We start from the raw sequence: 21300 nt of genomic DNA, 5'->3' as shown, positions 1-21300 counted from the left end.
CTACTGCTGCTACTGCTGCTACTGCTACTGCTGCTACTGCTACTACTGCTACTACTGCTACTACTGCTGCTACTGCTACTACTGCTACTACTGCTACTACTGCTGCTACTGCTGCTACTGCTGCTACTGCTACTGCTGCTACTGCTGCTACTACTCCTGCTACTGCTGCTACTGCTGCTACTACTGCTACTTCTGCTACTGCTGCTGCTGCTACTGCTACTGCTACTACTGCTACTGCTGCTACTGCTACTGCTGCTACTACTGCTACTACTGCTACTGCTACTACTGCTACTACTGCTACTGCTGCCTTGCTCAGCAGGAACCTACCAAAGCCAAGGCACTGTGTGCTGCTGTCTCCACACGCAGCAGCCCACCCCACAGCCAGTGCACTCAGGCTCCAAGGGGAGATCCACTGGGGACTCTGCAGCAACCTGAGAGAGCAGCTTGGAAGCACCACTCATGAGGTTCACCAGTTAACACACTACACAACTGCAGATATACAGACACCTGGTCAGCCATTCTCAAACACTCCACTCTTCAGAGAGGGGGACAGAACAGAGGAAGGTATGGATAACAACATGCTGATAAAGGAACACGGTGGCAGGGACAGGAGTCAAGAAAGACAAAGTTGTGAGTGTGGCCACACACTCTGTCATAGGAAGAGTAACAGCTGTGCTGACCTGGAGAGGGTGACAACTGCAGCTGATACAGCTTCCCAAGAAGTTTCCCTATGACCTAACCACTTAGAAGATAGCAACATTACCCACAACAGCCATGAAGGCAGATCTCCACCTCACACAATAACCAAAAAAGTAATCCAAATTTAAAGGTCTAAATACAGAAACTAAAACCATAAAACTCTTACCAGACAGCAAAAGATCTTCGTACCTTGCACCTGGCAGTGGCTTCTTAGACATGACAACAAAGTCAATCAACAAATGGAAACAAGAACTGAACTGCCTCAAAAGCAGACACTAGAGAATATAAAAGCAACACTGAATGGGAGAAGCCTGGGCAAGCGGTAGACCAAGCACACCGAGTACTTCTGCAATCCACAGAAAAAAGAAAACAAAAACAAACAAACAAGCAAACAAAAAAACCCACTCAAATGGCCAAACCCTAGACAGACATCTCCACAGAGAAGATGTCTCCCCAGTAAGCACATGGGGAGGTGCTTGCTCAGCAGCTTTACTGACTAGCAAATGCAAATGAAAGCCACAGTGAAATACCATCTTTAACAAGGGCAAGGTACCAAAACTTAGGAGGTGTATAAAAGAGTGAACCCATCAAACAATGCTGATAAAAAAATATATAAAAATATTAAAAATTGAAAACTGTGGTTCTCAACAATTACATGTGGCATTCTCATGATCTTCCAGGTCGGCCCCCAAGAATTCAAAATGGGGACTCAAACAGACACGAGTCCACAAATGTCCACAGCACCTAAAACCTAAAATGACCCAAGTCTCCATCAGCAGAATGGATAAACAAGGTGTAACTCATACAGAAGGAACATTATTCAGCCTTGGGAAGGAATAAGACTGTCAGGTGCTTACACAGATAATTCCTGAAACATTGTGCTGCCTACATATGCCTGGCAGAGGACAAACACTTCACAGTCGAACTTACCTGAGGTACCTAGGGTTGCCTGACAGCCACTGGGGCTGGAAAGGGGTTGCACAGCTGGGACTGAAAGGGACTGTTTCTGTTTGGAAAGGTCCAGGTTTGAAAACGAGTACATAACCATGCAAAGTCTCATGTCATTACTCAGATGCACTTAAAGATGGTCACAGTGGGAATGTTTACACTGCCTGTATTTTGCCACAATAAATAAAAGACACACAATGAGCCAGGAAACCCACATGCAAGTTGGAAAAGATCAGAATAACACCCAAGTATAAAGGGAAGAGTTAAGTGTTTCCCAGCATAGACCAGCCTAGGCCCTATCCTCCTGCCTTTGCCTCTGATTTCAAGGATTACAGGCATCTGCTGCCACACCCAGGCAAAGGCTGTAACTGATATATAAAAGTGTTCAAGGCACACTAAATGAAAGACCTCAGGGAAGAATGGGGAACCCACCAGAGGTGTCATGTGTTGTTAGGGACAGTAAGGCTAACTAGAAAACTACGGGCCTTTACTGAAGGCATCCCAGAAAGCTAAGAGCTGCTGCCTCTGTGGTTTAAGAGGCCCACTTCCATGCTATCTTAAGACTCTATACAGCAAACGGAGCCAGTGGATCAGTTCCCATGAATAGCCTGTCCACAGAGAACATTCTGCTCTCATTCCTAAGAGAAGCATACAGATCCAAGACTTTGCCAGGCCCAGAGAACCACTGAGACCACATCACCTGTAATAGTACCCTCACACACACACATTTCCAGGAAAAGCTTAGCCTATGATGATTGATTAACTGCCTGTACTAAACATATTTCAAAACCAGAGACTGCAGAACCCCTGGAAGCCACAGGGTCTCATAAGATGAACCCTGATTGGCTCTGTTCTCTCAGCTGCACCTGAACACTTGGCCCAGCCGTGGAACCTCACCACACCTGCAGAGGAGGCTGTGTATTCCCAGAGAGGCACAAGGGTTAGGGGGCAAATGACATTAACAAGTGAGCTTGAGCCTAGTAAGCACTCGTCCACTACACAGGGGCAGGGGGAGAAGTGGTCACAGCTCGATGTGGTTTAGATGGTATGGGAAGCACTGAGCTTTAGCAGTGGCAACCCTAGAGCCCACCAAGGGGCACTGTGGCCGAAACAGGTCACTCTGTGTTTAGCATCACATATGTTAGCATTGCTTACACCCTAGATTTACTTTTCACTCATAAACCTTCCTTAAACTGTGTCAAGGATGTATAGGTGGAAAATTAGGAGAAAAGAAAGAGGCTGATATCATATTCTGCACAGGCTACCTGAGCACCACGGCCTCACTCAACACTACACTTTTAACTCTGCCTCTGGAGCCTCTGAGGAACTCTGCTGCAAACACAGGATGACCTGACACAGCCACAGAGTATGCCCAGGGCCCCCACTGTCACCCCTTAGTATCTGCAACAGTGGGATTACAGAGACTACAACCACACATGCTCCCTAAAGATACTCTAGGAAGCCGTAATGTTTGTGTCTCACACTGACTACAGGCCACCAGTTACAAGTTTTTCCAGGAGTCTGAAGAAGCTCTGGTGAAACCTCACCTGTTCTGGCTGGCCTCTTCTAATGATACAAGCCAAGACCAAAAGTGTGTCTTAGACAGATGGGAGCAAGGAGACAAGAGGAGAGAAGGGCTCACCTATGCGTGAGAAGACCTGATGCTGAGTTCACTCAATTCCTCAGACTTCAGCAGAAAGTTCTGTCCAGACAGCAGGAAACATACTCACTCTCTAGGCTCCCCTGATGCTAAAACCACAAGGTGAATCTCACACAGGTCCATTCTAAACTCAAACAGAATGCCAATGGAAGGCTGTAACTGTCCCCAAAGAGTAAAATACCCAATGGCTGTGTCTGGAATGTTGGGAGAAACCCCACACAGTTCCAGAAATCAGCTGCATTTGAGCCCAGCACCCTGCCCCATGAGCACAGTCCATGGTGCAGTGAGGCGTCCTTGGAGAGGACTCTGAGCAGCAATGGTCCCTGCCTTCTCTTTCTGCTGCTGCCCATCCTGAGGCTTTGAGGGCGAGCAGGCTTGGCATCGAGTCAGGAGTGGTGGAGTTGGGCCTGGTGTTTATGTCTGATCCAGACGACTGAGGGCTCATGACGATTTACTGACGCAAGAGCTCCCAAGCACTGCATGCCAGAAATTAATCAGGGGAGGAAGAATTCTTTTTAAGAAACCACTTGGCCTGGGCTACAGGCCTGAGGCTGAGAGTGTAAGCGGAGCCACTCCTCCTCTGGGAGCAGCACACCCAAGTCTTCCAAGCAGCTCCAGGCTGGTAAATCAGGCCCAGGCCCAGGCTGGGGAGGTCCTGCCACAATGCCTGGCCCTGCTGTGGCTGGCCACAGTATCCAGTGGCCTGCCCCAGAGCCAATCTTCTCCCAGAGGCCTCCTTCAGATGGCGTCTGCAGGGCCCCCACCAGTGTGCACACTCCATGGTTGGGATGTCTATGAAAATGACTAGACGCCTCTGATCTTGAAATCTATGGCTATGATCCCTTTCTCAAGAACTAGGTTTTAAAGCTTGCAAATCAGGGGACTATCTAAGGATGAGAAAGTTGGAATGTGAGAGATGTAGCCTCTGCAGCAGCAGGAGCCTCCTCCCAAGATGGGATGTGTGGACAATCGAGGCTTTTCCTGCCACCCTCTTTGCACACCTCAGATGCCATGTGACATCAAATGCATGGTCAACTACACACAACCATGTGACATCAAACACATGGCTAGCCATGCACAGCCATGCCACATCACGCGTATGCTTAACTATATATAGCCAGGTCATATCAAATACATGGCTAACTATGCACAGCTGTGCCACATCAAATGCATGGTTCAGTACACACAGCACGTTATATCACATGCATAGTTAACTATTCACAACCATGTCACATCAAATGCATGGTTAATGACACACAGCATGTTACATCAAATGCTTGGCTAGCTACATACAAAAGATAAATCTTCTAGTATTCTTCTAGCTCAAAAAAAAAAAAAAGTTACTCTAGAAGTCATTTTGCACTCCATCTCAGGTACAAGGGCCCCAAACTATCCGCCTGGCAGCCTCTGGTTGATTGTAGCCCTTTGGTCCTTGATTATAATCAGTGTATGACAATAGGGAAGATCCTAGGATCAAGAACTAAGGTCTTTAACATACCGTGGCTCCACAGGGACAAAGGACCTGAGTCCCACTTCCACTGCCCAGCAAGTATTCTGTGCCTGGGCCCCCATATCCTGATACCTACCATATCGCCTCCTTCCCAAACTACCTCTCAAGGAAACTCCTGAAAGGACTCTTCACTCATGCTAAGGGGAATAGATGGGAAGTCAGGTAGGCAGGAAAGTGTCCCATCACTTACAAAGTACAACAAAAATCACCTCATAAAAGATGTGAATAAAGGATTTATGAGTGGCTCACGGCTACAGATACAACTCAGCCCATTCCAGTTCACTGCAGCATGAAACCAGCCATCCTATAAAGGCATAGAACAGAGTACAGAGCAGGGGCCCTGAAGAGTAGCCAAACAGCATACCTGTGTCATTAGACAGAAAACAGGATAACTGGCCCTGGCAACTAAGACTTGACTTCCACTATGGTCTACAGCAATTGAGTTATACCAAGCTATCCTCTGGTCAAGGACGCGGGGTAGTAAGGATAAAATTTAACTGTTATACATGTATGTGTCTGCAGGCTTTGGAACACCAGGATTGTCAAGGCAGTCAGAGCTTTGAGGTGCCAATGAGAGGGTAGAGAGAAGGGAGGGAGAGGAGGAGAGCACTTGGATCCATCAGCCTTTCAGGCAGCTAGCTAGTCTGTAAGCCACATGCAAAGGATGAGAAGTTACGCAGCACTTAGTCGGCTCTAGCTCAGCCTGGCCCTCATAGAACCTGACATCGCACTTTACACCCTAGGAAGCAACACAGGGAGGGAAAGACACACACTAAGTAAAGATAGTTATTTCCAAAGTGTAAGGCTCCCAATTTACACAGCTTACAATACCTCAACCACAAAACCTGACAGACTAAAAGGAGATGCCTCCCATCCACTGTCACAGCAGGGCCAACACTGGCCAGGCCACAGATCTGGGTAGCACGATTATCAAACCTGACTAAACTGTCATAGAACTGAACTTGGGAAACACTTGAAAGACAGGCTAAAAACAAGAGCAAAACACTAGGAAATTCATAACTACTTCCAAATAACCCAGGGATCAAAGGAGATAGCATAAGAAATTTGGTAATACTGTTCACTAAATTACAAAGCACATGGTATTTTAAAAAAAAAAAAAAAACAAACTTACAATCTGGCTAAAGCCATGCACATATGGAAATTCTGAGCCTTGACTACAAAGCAAGAAAATGTGAAAAACTAATTGATCTGAATAGTGATCTCAATCAGTAAACAAACAAACAAACAAAATACCCAGCAACTGGACTCAAAACATTGAGCTCAGATCTTTACAAATACTAACCCAAATAGTTATGAGTCCAATGAAGAAAACAAGCAACATCAGGAAGGAAGAGGAGACATAATGACAACCCTCAGATAATACAAAGGTAAGAATGTAGAAGAAAGTCTGCAAGTGGAAATTCAGATCGAATAAGTTGATGCGAGAAGACATAACATGTCTTCTATAGGACACAAAGAGTCCTAAAGAGATGGTTCACCTGGAAGCTCTTCCCAACACTTCAGAGATAATGCTTTCATGAACTCTTAGACAGCTTAACAGGATGGGCACATACAGACCATAGGCCAAATACAATCTATGGCTTAATTTTTGTTCCATTTACAAAACAGAGCAAGTTCTTACATTGTCTCAAGTGCTAAAAAGACATGAAGTGAAGTTACACTAGAAACATGTGTGGTCCCCAGAGCAGTCTGACTCTACCAAAAATCTTTGTCAATACTGGAATTAAGAAAGAGCACAACTTCATCATACTTTAAGGGGTCAGCATTAGCTTAACGTCAAAATTTAAAAGTTTAGCTGAACAGTAGTAGCACATGCCTTTAATCCCAGCACTTCTGTAGGCAAAAGCATGCAGATTTCCATGTTTGAGGCCAGCCTTGTTTACAAAATGAGTTCCAGGACAACCAAGGCTACACACAAAAACCCTATCTTCAAAAACCAATAAATAAACAAGTAAACAAATAAGTTTGGTGACTATGCATATATTATAAATCACAGTTACAGAAATGTAAGACTAGAAAAAGACTAGAAAAAGTCAATTGAGAAATTTTATCACATTAATCAAATAAAAGGAAAGAAATATTAAGGCAAACCAAATGAAAAATTTAACTTTACAGACTGAAAGATTGAGCATCTGTGGTTCATGTGGCTCAACCTAAGGTCTTAACACCCTCTGATGAGAGAATTCTTGGCACACTAAAAACAGATGAGAGCACCCTTATCCTGATAGGCCATTTACACAAAACCTGCAGTAAATGTCACACTGGTGATGACATTCTGGGAGTTTTCCTTCTGGCTGAAGCAAGCCCCAGATGCCCGCAACACAGCACTGTTGAGCTTCTCACTGGAGGTCAGAGATAGCACAGAAAGACAGTCTAAAACTCAACCCCCCACAACAGTCACCATCCAGATAGTGTGTGCTTTTCTAAAACCTGGAAGAATCTATAGAATCTAGTTAAGAAAACCATAATTGACTGAGATGGCTCTGTCAGCACAGGCAAGTAGAGCAACTGTTCAGAACAGTCTAGAACCAAACCCAACCACACAGAGACTTGACTGGCATTGCACAATGAAGGAGAAAGTGTTAGCCCTTCAGTAAGCCACTGATGCAACCAAATCCTAAAGTGAAAAGTGTCTAATCCCCACTTCATGCCCTACTTTAAAAATTCCTCATGGATTTACAACTGTTAAAGTGGTCATATTCTACTAAAAATTATACAGGGCATCCTCAAGTCCTTCGGACAGGCACAAATAAAACAAGTGAAATAACATGGTACATTAAAATTAAAAGCATCTGTTAAATATAACACTAGAAAGAGAAAAAGGCAACCCACAAGATTGTCAGAAAATAGCAATAAGAATAACCAATAAAGAAAAAGAAAGACAGATTGATCTTCTGAATCTCCATCCAGGAACTAAATGAAGCAGAAACTTCCTTCCCTACCACCCACATGTGGCCGGTCATCCATATGAAAGTGATCGGCATCTGCAGTAACACGGGAGACTTGGATCAGAACAACAGTAAAGATGAGAAGATGGCACAGAATACTCAAGAGTGCATGTAGGACAGAGCACATGCAGCACAGGCCACAGCACTGTCACAGCCAGTTCTGCCCAGATCGACTGCTGCACACAAGCTATGGTGGTAGCAAACCAAAGAACTTCAAGTGAAAACCATGCAAACATCAGCACCAAACGAAGCTTGGTTAGTCCATCCAGTGAAACACTATACACCTACGGAAATAAACCTGCTGCCATATCCATCTTGCAAACACACTGTTGAAAGGGCCCAGACAGAAAAGAGCAAATATTATATGACTCCATTTAAATAAACTTCAAAGTTTCATTTAAGCTAGGAAAAGTGAAGACTCCCAAGCAGGAAAGGTGAGTGCAGTAGAGCAGACACACTGTGGTCACTTCTCTGTCTGCAGAGCAGGTCCAGGGGAATCTCCTCTCCTGGGCTCCCACAGAGGCTTCACACCTGTCTCCATGCTGGCATCTGCAAAGAGAAAGCTCTCACTTGAACTCTTAGGCCTCAGTGTTTACAACAACAACATATAAAGACAAAAAACAAACTCAGTTCCTACCAAGGAAAATTTGTTAAGACAGGTGACCTCACATCAACGATAAAGGGAGAAAGCAAGCACTACATGCTGGCACCTCGGCAGTGGGTAAAGGCCCATTCCTGAAAGAACACCTGCTAATGGACTTCATTTTTGGAGACAGGTTCTTAGTAGACCACGGTGCATAGGCGGATCTGAGGAACCAACACTGATAAGACAGTTATCGGCCAAAACCAAGACTTTTCTTAGATTTTCTATACTCTCCCTGGTTTCCTATTCTGGGACCCCATACAGGAGTCCCATCTTTCCCTACATGCCTCTTGTATTTTTATACCCTTGGCAGATGGGAGGGGCTGTCAGGTATGTCAGAAACACCCCTCCCAGTATCTGACACGTTCATATGGTTCCACAGAGACTATGGGATGATGTGTCTTCTCATCTCATGAATAGGTCTAAAAGTTGGGCCTAGAACTACAACATGTTCTCTGCTCTAGGCTTTGACAGACAGCTAGTTGTCAGGAGAGCAGCAGTCAGTGAGTGTGGCAGGAATAGCAAGCAATCTCTGGATCTGTGGCTATCACCATGAGGCTATACCTAGAGACTCTTCTTTCTTCCCCACACCCCCACCCCAGCAAACATATCTTTCAGCTCTTGGAGGATACACCAGAAGCTCACACCAGCACTAAGCCCACATGGACACAGGGACTCCTATGTCACTGGTTTAACCAGGGAAGTTCCAATCACAGAAACTTTGGCAATGCTTGTAACTGCTACAAAATTTCCCTCTCTGGAGGGAGGGATCAGGACTCCAGAGAGTCACTAAACTATGGTCGAAACCTGGCGAGCAAGGAGATCAAAACGCTACTGTCTTCATTCCAAATTGTGGTGATTGGCAGCCATGTCACACAGCCGTATCAGACTGCCAGGTTTGACATTTTGTGGCTCTTCCTTTCCTCTGAGCCACCAATTTCCTTCCAAAAACAAGGACAAATTAACAGCACATCCACTTATCTGACCAGAGCCAATAGTGTCTCAACAAGCAGCAACACTGGAAACCGGATGCACCCAGAGCAGCCTGGCTGTGTGTGGCAAGGCTTTCCAGGAACAGAGGAGCAGACAAGACAACTGGCTTCTGCTGAGGTCTTCAGGCCAGGCCCCTGTGGAATACATGCCGGCCAGGCTGGGGACAAGCTATGAATGAGACTAGCAATAGTAGCCTGTTTCCACACATTGCTCCACCTTCAGTAGGGACAAAGAAAAAGAACAAGGGAGAGACTTGAGGAAGATCAGGCCATATACTCAGCCTGGAGGACCTCCTTGGAAGTAGTACAATACAGTCCACCTGCTAACCTGATACTGAGACTGCTCACAGAAGAAACAAGGGTCCAAGAAGGGCACAGGGAAAACAGCTCCAGCTTGGCGTGGGCCATGCATTATCTCAGGCTTAGAGACACATTGCTTCTGGCACCTCCCAGTACATCTCCCTGGCAGTATCTGCATGGAGGTAGACACAAAAATGTATTATTTTTCAACTGCCTAGGACAGTGATACCTGCACTCACTTAGAAAAGATGAACACTTTCCCAGATGAGAGTGTCTTTTGCAGACACAGGACTCCCAGTGGAAGGTCCACCAATGAGAACATTTGTGTCTTGCTGTCCTTGATCCCTGGCTGAGTGCCTCAGCTCTAAAGCAGGCCCTCACTTACTACCTGCCCTGATGCTGTGAGAGGGACACAAAAGTCTCTGAAGAGCCAGTTTGGTTCTCAGCCACCACAATCAGGTCCCAGCTGATGGCCACTGCCAATGCCCTGTAGGCTTTCCAAGGAACCTTAACCTCCACTTTCTATTATCATTAAGGTGACCACACGGGACTCAGCTGCTCACACATACAGTACCAGGCCCAGTATGACGAAAACTCTGTGTAGCTCCATGTTACACAGATACTTTCCAAGGAAACTGCTGGCATTTCTCACATCCAGTTTCTCCAGGTACCACCTTGACTTTCTAAATACTTTTAACCCCCTAGTTTGTAAGAATGACTCATTATGTCTCTCTGGCCCTTTCAATAGAACCAGAACAAAGCACCGGGCCTAGATAGATGACCTGCTGGTTAAGAGCACTTGGGACTCTCAGAGGATCTGAGTTTCAATCCTAGTACCAATACAGTGGCTCTGTAACTCTAGCTCCAGACTCCCTTGCTTCTGGCCTCTGTGAACGCTGCATGAACATGATACACAGATATCCATGTGGACAAAACATCCATACACATAATAATAAATCAATCTATTTATTTTTATTTCAATTCTTTTAAAACTGCCACTAACCAGAAGAGAGATACATAATCACGTGGACAATGCATTTGACCAGGTCAGGAGCTGCAAGCAGCAAGGCAAAGAGTACAGACAGGTCTGCACACTGCATTAGTCTGGGAGAGAGGCATGGGCTTAAAGAATGTCAGTCTCTGACAGGGAATGGCTCCGTGTGAAGATAAAAATAAGGAGCATCAGGAATTCTGTATCATGCTGCTGACTGGCTGTGGGAGGGAGGGGCCGCCACTAAAGTAGCCTGGCTTGCTCTTAAAGACTCTGCGCATTAGAAACTAACTCCACAGTTTTCTCAGAACACCAATACTGCTGATAGTGAGGTCTTTTGAGAAAACAAGCCACTGAGAAACAGGGCTCTAATTAAAGTCCACTTTCTCCAAGAGATTTCCTGGGAGAATGCAAGAGAAGCACAGCAGCTGTGAGTGCAAACTAATCAAAGAGGGGCCTGCAGCTCTTCCAGGGGAGGCTTTAACACCATCTGTGAAGGTCTAAATGTTGCTGCTGTTGCCCACCCAGTGGAGCAGCAGTAAGAAATGAGCCTCAGGGAAGAGATGAAGTGTGAGGACAACTCCCTAGGTGTACTGAGGACCCTTCAATAGGGAGGGGCTCTTGGTGCCATCACAAAAGAATGCAGGAGAGTGAGGCAATGCAGAGGCCAGGGAAGCCTTCACCAGACAGTCACTGGCATCTTGATCTTAGTCTTCCAGCCTCCAGAAATGCACCACAAGTTTCTGTAAACTAAGTCATACCCAAAGGGGTTTTATTACAGCAGCAGGAAGGAACAGAGACCTAAACCACCAGAATAACAAGGAGTAGTATTCTTTTTTGAAAAACAAAACAAAGACAAAAACAGAGCTGAGGAAGCGCTCAGTCAGTAAAGTCCCTGCAGTACAAGCATAAGGACCTGAGTTCAACCTCCAATAGCCATGTAAAAAGCGGGGCACAGTGGCATGGATCTGCAATCCCAGCACTGGAGAAGTGGAGACAGGAGAATCCCTGAGAATCCTTGGCCAGGCAGGACTAAGAGTACCTTACCAGCAAGCCTCAGGTCTCAGTGAGAGAGAGACCTTGTGTCAAAAAACAAGGTAGGCAGCTTCTGAGGATGACACAAGGTTCATCTCAGGCCTTGACATGCACTCACATGCATGTGCACGCACACACGCACATGCACTCACACATACATGAACACATACCTGCCCATCCCAATCTCGGTCATCAAAGGCTGACATGACGGGACAACAACCAATCCCACCATCTAAGGGGAATACAGAGTCAGAGCTGATTTGGATTTTATGTGAATGTCACTGTATGAAAACCAATTCCTCCTGTTTATGACCACTAAATAAGAACACCATGACACTTTAACCAACTTCATAGTTCTTTACAAATGCTACCTGATGCGATTTTCAGAAATAAAACATCAGCCACAGACTTTATATATAAAACATACAAACATCACCTATAAATAAGTTTCTTTTCCAAGTACACGGTAACAGCAAGAGCTAGTAATAGCTGAAATCCTGGGCTGCTCAGAGCCCTTGTAAGCCACTGTCTCACTTCATATCTGTGTTAATCATTACAGTTTCCTCAGAGGGTCCATTTCTTATGTTCTCAGAAAATAACCAGACAGACAGGTGCTGAGGTGAAGCACTAAGTTTCACCCAAATCACCAAATTAACACTGTTCACTAGGCACTCATTCAGTTCCTTCAGCCCAGCATTCTAGGACCAGCAAAGGTGGCTCAGAGAAGGTTTGAACCATACCTAAAATGCAGAACACCAGAAGTTCCAGGATGGTTGAGCCAGGATGACTCAGGTAACACTGTGTAGCAGTAGAGGGTAACAAACGGCAGTAATGTCACACAGAGCCTCTTTATCTACATGACAAGATCATGGTCACACAGATTGCAACAGCAGGCCCAACTCTCTCCCTCCATACTGAGCACTGCCTCTCTACCAGGCCATGGACCCCAGGCAGCAAGCATCATGCCCTGCTCTTCAGACTTAGCCAGGCCTTCTTGGGGAATATCTTCATTAAATGTATACAGCTCTTCTGGGAGCTTCTATGATCTGCGTATCCATTCTCATGGCAAGAACCACTCCATTCTCAAGGGGCCTGCAACCCCCAAATGCCAATTCCTGCCTGGTTGGCCTGGAAGCCCCACACATTTAGAGAGGATGGCTAGACTTATCTGAGCCCAAAGCACCCAGAGTTCTGCTGTCCACAGAGAAGCGTGTGTGGGTGATGAATTCTAGTTCCTGGCTGTCCTTTGAAGCACTGTCCTACTTCAACTGAGCAGTTATTTGATGGCAGGCAATACTGGTTTTCTCACCCACACAATGGAACGGTGGCGTTCCAGCTCACTTCACAAGGTTATCATGCCTCACAAATGTAATGACTGGAAAGCACAATTCAGAACGAACTTGCTATTCATTCTGGTCCCTCAAAAGCACAGCGGTGTTTGACTTGGAGTAAGCAAGTAATCAATGCTGATTTATGATCACTATAAGTTTTAAACACCTACGGTTAAACAGACCCAGTTCTTTAGCTGGAGCAGCTTTGGGCCTTGCACAGACCAGCTCTGGAGGCGGTATGCATCTGCACACCTGTCCACATACGACCTGCCCCCACTGCCAGGCGCTGCAATTATGGCCTTTCTGTTTCAGCACCAAGCTGTGCTCAATGGTTCCTAATGATTAGAGTATTGAGTTTTCTATGTCAAATACATACCAGGAGTTCATTCTTAAATTTCAATATCATTAATCATCTAACATTCAGCATCTCAGAACTCAGAAATTTGCATTTCTACAATGGGGGCTTTGAAAGAAGGACACAAATGCAAATGCTCCCCAAACTGTGTAAGAATTTTCAGAAAATTGCCAAAACAAACCATCAGCACACCATTGACAGTGAATATTCTGAGCTCTTCCCAGTGACAGAGTATTCGTGATTTTTAAAAGACAAAACACAATTTGAAGATTGAAAAAAAAATAGGTTGAAAAATAAGTCCTTATGTCTACATGATTTCCAGAACAAATCTTGACTGATTAAGATCCCAGATAATCACTGCACGGAGAAGCCAGGGTGGTGACAACTTGAGAGCTGGGCATGTTAGTGGGGCGGTGGCTGGGAAGATGCCAGCAAGATGCCAGCGTGTGCTAGGAGCTGGGCAGGAGGCAGCAGCACAAAGTACACGAAGCATTCTGAAAACCTTTCCTTCAGAAAGCAGACTGAAGCACTCCCAGGATTAACACACTCCCACCCAACTCTGGCCCATTGTCTGAGGTGTCTCACATCCTTCTCCAGAGAACCTGATGCATGCACAAAAGAAATGGTCACTTCTCCATGACCTTGACCAGCTCAGGTCACTGTACATAACCTCAGAGTGGCTACCTCCTGGTGCCTCCTCCTGTTCCCTCCCAGATCTGCATGAAGCTGTTCCCCTCCAGCTGACTATGCTGCACAAACTATCTTCTTACTGACACTCCTAGGCCTGCTGGCTGGCTACCCCTAACTGCCTATATACCTGTCTGACATCAACATGGTCTATGGAGGTCTCTTACACCAGGCCTCACTCAGACTTTGCAACTCACTTGCTACCAGCTGCCCAGAATCTACATCTGTATGCATCACAGCCTACAAAATTCATTCTCTACCCTACTGGGCAAGTATCCCTGAAACATATACATTGCAGAGCACAATGTAAAAGCTATAAAAAACATTCCTTTATGATACAATTTCATTACCATTTAATATCTTCATTACTATATAATAACCTTGGCAACCAAACTGGTTAAGATAAATAAGATTCAAGACCATAGAAGTGAAGGCTAGGAACAGGCATGCACCTTTAATCCCAGCACTCAGAGGCAAGAAGCAGGCAGATCCCTGTGAATTCAGGGCCAGCCTGGTCTACATAGTGAGATCCAGGACAACCAGAACTTCACAGAGATACCTTATGGGGGTTGGGGATTGGGGGGTAGTGAGGACTTAAGAGCACAGAGCTGGAGGATCTCAGCTCAGCCTAGGCCAGGGGCAGAGGACCTCTTCCTGGAGACCCAGAGAAAAACCCTAGTCATTATGTGATGCTGACATAGCCGTCAGCTCCTTCCTATGTGATGTTAAAGACAGAATATTATTAAACCATAGAATGGCCAAATCACAGCACTGTTCTTGGATTACCAGTTACTTTATTTGTAACTAGACACTAGACAGGCCTCTCACTGAGATTCAGGGATAGATAGAAAAACAGAAAGAAGGATCCTGGCTCTGACTAGCTTCCTACCTGAGGCCATCAGCTAGGTCAGCACAGATGCCTCCTAGAGGATACCTATTTTCTCTAAGCAGAGATCTTCCACAAGGAAGTTCAAATACAGTGGAAACACAGTGTCGTGTCAGATGAGGGTCTCCTGGTAGCCAGCCAGTTACCAATATTCAGGTACACTGTAACACCAAGAAGGATACGAGCAATTACTGTAAGGGAAAAGGGACAGGAAAGAAAGAATGGCTGTTTGTTCTTCCAGTGGACCCATCTGTCCTCCCACTGCTATTTCCAGGGGACCTGCCTCACAGGCAGAGGTCTAAGGGCTGAGTTCACCACAACCTGCCTGGGCACATCTCAACAGTGAGGGCTTCAGTGCAGGATGAGACCAGCAGCACCATTCAGAGCCTCTTTCTACAGAGTCCTCACAAGCTGAACCAACCCAAGCCCTTTCCTGGGGCTGCTCACAGTGCTGGAAACAGTTATTTAGAGCAATAAATCCCAACAGTTAGGAGGCTTTTACGTCAGAGAGCCAGGGCCTGGCTCTAGCAAAGTCCAGAAAGAAGAGCAATAAAATCATAACGCAGGCCTCACCCAGCACCACAGGGAGTTTAAAGGAAAACAGAGGAGAGAGGAGTTATACACAGCAAATAAAAAGGCCACTTCATCACCAGGCCAAAGCCAAGCTGCCCTGCCAATGTGAGAGGACCCAAAGGCCACAGAGTTCCACCAGGGCCTGATGTGCCACCAGCACTGCACCAGGCCACACAGGAGCAGGCAAGAGTGAGCCAGCCAGGCTAGGGCATGGGGCCAGAGGGAAGACACTGGGGCCACAGAGGAAGGAAGACAGGTAACTAAGAGTTAGTAACAAGGACCAGCACGACCTTGTTCCTAGTTCCCTAGCTTTGTTGCAACATAGTCAGAAGTTTTCTGTTCTAGACAGCAAGCTGAAGACTGGGGAGCTCTGTGGAAGATGCTAAAATTAACCTGTGCTATCTTCACGCTCAAACCCCCAATATTAAAACTCCCCACTATTAAAAATCAATGAATTCATTAATTGACTATTCATTCTCTTCCTGAAATCCACTAAATTCAAAACATAAATAAACTGTGGAAGGATTCAAAGCAATGTCTAACAATGGGGAAAGCCTAGAGGATGCATCTGAAACCACAGGGCCATCAAGCAAGTCTAAGTGTTACCAGTAAGGACCTATGGCCTAGGCACACAGCCAGCTTCCCTCTAGGCCATTCAGAGCTGTGGTAAGCCATGTGGACGGCACCTGTTATATGGCTGTAGAATATCATCTATAGAAGACCAGAAGGCTGGAGAGGCAGGAGTTTCAGCAAGCTCCAGGCCCTGAATAAACAGCCGAGTCACAGTTAATGCAAGCATTCTGAGGAAAAGAATGGTCTCAGCACAAGGCAGCTCTGTCTGACCCACTGCAAGAAGACACAGAGGCACACAACCTGACACGAGGTAAAGAGCTACCCAGAAGCTCAAAGACAGAGAAACAAGCAGAGGGTTGGGGGTGCAGCTCAGTGGTAGAGTATTTGCAAGGTGTGCAAGAAGCCCCAAGTCTAATACTCAACAAAGGGAAAAAAGCAAGAAAGTAGGGAGGGAAAGACAGAGACAGACAAATAGACAAAAACAAAGAAGTGAACAACAATGAGTAAAATTTCCCACACAAAGGGCAAAGACTCTGGGGGAGAAAAGTCAGAATCCAGCTGTCCCATTTATGAGGATAAGGCTTGAAGAAGATGGCTGGGAAAACTCAAAGATAAGTAGATAGGACAAGACTCATTAGCCAAAAACAGGCAAATATTTTACAGAACAAAATAAACAATGTACTCTGGTAAGAGACCTCATTAACCAAAAGAATAGTCGTTAATTTTTAATTAAGCACTAGGGGAAAATATTGAAATACAAAAAAATGATTAATAATGTTAAAAGACTATACCAAAATTATAACTACAATAGAAAATGTTACTTTTCTCAGAAATCAAGCAAAGGGTAGAGGCCATCCTGGCCTAAAACCTTAATTGAGTTAATAGATGCGTACCATGTAGAGAGAAGGTACAGATATTCTTGAACAGAAGTAGGTCACGCATATGTGAGATTTGTAAATACAGCACTAAGCCATACTTCAGACTTCTTTAAACCAACAACATAATAACAAGAGCATGCTTTTCCTCAAATGCGTAGGTAGCATGTACAAGATCTGATTGTATCTGTGTCAGGTCAGAGTATGTGTACCATTTAAACAGCAAAAAGAACACAGTCATTTTCTCCAGCATGCTAGCAGAAATAAAACAGACTGTTTCTGCCCAGCTCTAAAGCAGTGAAAAGGAGGAAAACTATGCCTCCTTACACACTGAAGTTACAAATTTCAGTTAGACAACATGCTGGAACAATGTCACAGTCACCCTAAAGACATTTTAAACCTGTGTGTCTGCTAGGCCAGCTTTAGCTTCTCAGAAGTTATCAGAAGTGGGGATACTTGTAGTACTGTTCATAATATATACATAGTAATTGTGTAATGTCACCTTGGAGCTATCATGAACACAGCATTAATCACATAAAGACACAAACTATCAGAAGAATGTTAGGCTTATGTGCACACTGACATCAAAGATATTCTTAATACACTAACATAGAAACATCTAACACATGACCTCATGTACAAATGTGGGCACATGTATCTCTCTGCATCTTCACACGGGGAAAACACACATCTCCATTTCACTGCAGAGTAGGAGGCATACCTACATATCAGTATCCATTATACATTCCAGTCTACACAGCTTAATTTTTTCCTACGATCAACCATAAACCATTTCTTTATATCAATACATGAACAACTGAATCAATAAAACCCCCTTACCTAAATAAAGCCTGGAACTCTGCCCTCTGAAACTCTCAGATAGACAAAGCAATGATGCCCAGAGAAGTAAGTATGTGTGACCATTCTGCTTCAGGCAGTTCTAGCGAACCAGTCTAGACCCTAAGTCTCTGCCTCTACCCAATGAAGCAGGCTCAGAGGCAGGCTGACAATGCCTCAAGCATCCATCCTAGCATCTGTCCAGCCTCCAGTGTGTACTCAGGACAGTTACTACACCTAAAGCCCTAGAGACTACACAATGCACTAGAAGTAGCCAAAAACAGCCAAGGGTTCTACAGGAGACCCACACCTTAAGGTGGGTCAGGCAGGGCTCTCTTTTTACCTAGTTACTCTACTTTTAACCTAGTTCATGCTTTGCTACGTTCTAAGACCAAGTCCCATATGTATTTCTCATATAAGAACTGGTGCATGCAGTTTCTAATCCTGTTCTACCCTTCGGGCTCTGTGACCTTGGTTGAGTCTTTTGTCCCAACAGTTCCAAATGGGCTGTTGAGAAGCAGAAAGGCTTGTGAAATGCTTAATATGTCACCAAAGAAAGCAAACCAAGCACACTGGAAAGGCTGTGTAGAACCAAGCTTTCATCCCACCCAGGGTCATCACAACAGCACTGTTCCTCACTTACCCTGACAAGAATCTCACTCTGCAAGTTACCTACTGGTATTTACCCATCACCTACTCAAAAACAATTCCTTTTCCTGGCATCAAGGAAACTCCCTGCCACTGGAGCAGGCAGACAAAGCCAGGGCATCCTCTGAATCCCTGGGCAGTCTACATCAGCCCTTTGAACCAAAAGACAAGAACCCAGTTACTGAGTACTTGCTGATGCTGCAAACCAACAGCAACTGCCACAGGAAAGCAAAATCTGAAATGGAACAAGCAGGCTGCAGGGACAGCAGCAACACCTCTGTGAAAAAGAAAACTAGTAACCGAAGTTGCAGGCCTTACCTGGATGGCTTTGGGAGCTCATTGCTAGCAGCGTCAGTGCCTTAAGTTCAAAATGGCTCAAGATGTCCAGGTAAACAGTAGCTCCAACACGCTCCAAATTTCCACGAGCACATGCAGGTACAAAATTGAGGAGGCCTGGGTCCCAGCTGCGTAAACTCGAAGTCTCACTGGCAGTGTCTTGTAAACCAAGTAATCCACAAGAAGAGCAGAAGTTGTCACCTGACCTTGCAGAGATGAACCTGCATGGTCAGAGAAGAAAGGAGCCCTCAGTTGGGATGTGAGCACCACCACCTAAGGAAATAGGCTCTAGTTTTCACTCCTCTTTCCTTATAAACCTAGGAATTGGAAAAAACAATTCATACTAAGCCATTCTGATTAACAAGAACCACCGAGGTTTGTTGTAAATCATGTGAGGGGAAAAAAAAAAAGTTGGTGAACAGTGGTCTTCACTGCTACACTGCGGACATCATAGACTAGTTACCTAGTGGCTAGTCTGTAGAGCTGGTCTCCTCATGACAAGATAGCCCCAGTAGCATCCCCCCTGTCTTGGGGGCCAAAGTCAACCTCAATTGAAAGTCTGATTTAGAGATATCAACTACCCTTCCAGGAACTTCCCCACTATCAGCTTTTGGGAGGAAGTAGTATAGTAGAATCCTGCCAGTGACAGAGATATTCCAAGCTGCACTATTTTGTGAAATATATAGAAAAGAAAAATACCACTGTCCGGCCTTGCCTCTTCATTGAGTAGCGCCTATTCAGACTTCTCTGTGCACAGCTGCCACCATAAAATTTAGTTCAAATTCTGATCCCCCACTTGAGTGCCATAAATTATCCCCCATGTGCCCATCTTTCTAACTACACTTTTCCAGGTTTTTAAGGAATGCATAGCCATGAAGAAGAAGATCTGAAAACTACCTGGAGTAGCCCTTCCCAAGAGGCAGATACTTGGCAACATTCAAACTCAGATCTCCCCTGTTGTCATCTTTCTTTGCAATTTGCCCATAGAACCACTGCCCAGAAAACATCCTACCCACAGCAGCCACTCTCCAAGGTCGCTTGGTAAATCTTCTGGAGGACTCCCTGACCTATATACAAGGTTTGGGAAGACTGCAGGTTTCAAGACACCATCAAAAGTCCTGGTAATATGAGACCTATGGATTAAACAGATTCTCCAGACTTTCACACAACCCAGTCCCTTCAGATAAACCAATGAATGTCAACCCAAAACTACCTGACTGACAGTGGCTCCAATGCCTACCGAGGCATCTGTCTATTTCATCTCTTCAAGAATGTGACAAATCCTTTTCTTTTTTTGTTTATTTGCTTGCTTGCTTGCTGCTTGAGACTGTCTCACTACACACAACAAGCTGGTCCAGAGCTCAGAGACTGGCCTGCTTGTCTACTGAGTACTGGAATTAAAGGCAACCACTACCATGCACAGCCTACGAATCATTTTATTAAGCAAGCCAACTATCTTCCCCAGCTGCTTGCAGCTAATCAGCTCGTCACGTCAAGGGCTGCTCTCTAAAGGTGAGTTGTTCAAGGTGCTTTCCAGCTTTACATTATTGCCTACAACTCTGTGACCCTCACCTTTATGTCAACTGATATGCAACCAGTAACACCATGACTTTTGTCCTCAGATTCAGAACCTGTGCTGCTCTTGATCAGGACACCACTCTCACTTTCTGAAAGGAGTGCAGGTGGCACAATTCTGCAAACACCGTGACTCTCATGCAACTTTGCATCCATCCTGCACACAGCTTGGCTAGGTATAAAAGTCTCATGCCACAACCATCCACCCTGTAACATTGTTCCTTTGGCACTGTGGAATATACTAAGGCTACCTTCTCCAGAGTTCCTGTCTGTATAACTTTTGGGGCTGGGTATGGCGGACTATCATCTTCTTCTCCCTGCATGCTCCCATGTCTTTGTTTAGTCTGGAATCTTATGTCGTCAGATGGTGTGCCACTGCATGTCTCTTGATTGTACTCACAGCAAGACCCTTTGAATATGTCTCCCTCTTCCTGCTCTGGAAGAATGCACAGTCACTTTTGATTATTTTTATTCAGCTCATTCTGGCTTCTTGAAAGATTCTATACTGCAGGCTGGACTCTCGCCATAGATCCCACCCCTCTTGCCTCAGACACATCTGTTGTTTATTCTGCATTCCCAGGCAGCCTCTCTGGTAAATTCTGCACATGACTGATGAGATCTTCCAAAGTATCATTGTCTTAGTCAGGTTTTTATGGTTGCAGCAAAATACCATGACCAAAAAGCAAGTTGGAAAGAAAAGGATTTATTTGGCTTATACTTCCAGATCACAATCTATCATCAAAGGAAGTCAGGACAAGAACTTAAACAGGGCAGGAACCTGGAGGCAGGAGCTGATGCAGAGGCCATGGAGGGTGCAGCTTACTGACTTGCTCCTCATGACTTGTTCAACTTGCTTTCTTATAGAACCCAGGACCAC

At 45.2% G+C, this 21300-nt stretch overlaps 1 protein-coding gene across 4 annotated transcripts in view; it reads right to left on the bottom strand.

Moving 5' to 3' along the window:
• Positions 1-19063, bottom strand: part of Hdac4 (histone deacetylase 4) — a 220993-nt gene extending 201930 nt beyond the window's left edge. For 3 of the 4 annotated variants that reach the window (XM_028755327.1, XM_028755329.1, XM_028755328.1), the window contains exon 1: positions 18831-19041. In XM_028755327.1, coding sequence (XP_028611160.1) covers positions 18831-18852 — 22 coding nt within the window. In that variant the 5' untranslated portion in view covers positions 18853-19041. Of the gene's footprint in view, positions 1-18830 lie in introns of all 4 variants that reach the window. The other variant, XM_028755330.1, reaches the window with a different exon arrangement.
• Positions 19064-21300: the final 2237 nt, after the last annotated feature.

This window comes from Grammomys surdaster, unplaced genomic scaffold (genome assembly GCF_004785775.1).
Source record: "Grammomys surdaster isolate TR1022 unplaced genomic scaffold, NIH_TR_1.0 126059, whole genome shotgun sequence".
In the NCBI taxonomy this organism is placed as follows: domain Eukaryota; kingdom Metazoa; phylum Chordata; class Mammalia; order Rodentia; family Muridae; genus Grammomys; species Grammomys surdaster.
This window is presented reverse-complemented; position numbering and strand designations above follow the sequence as displayed.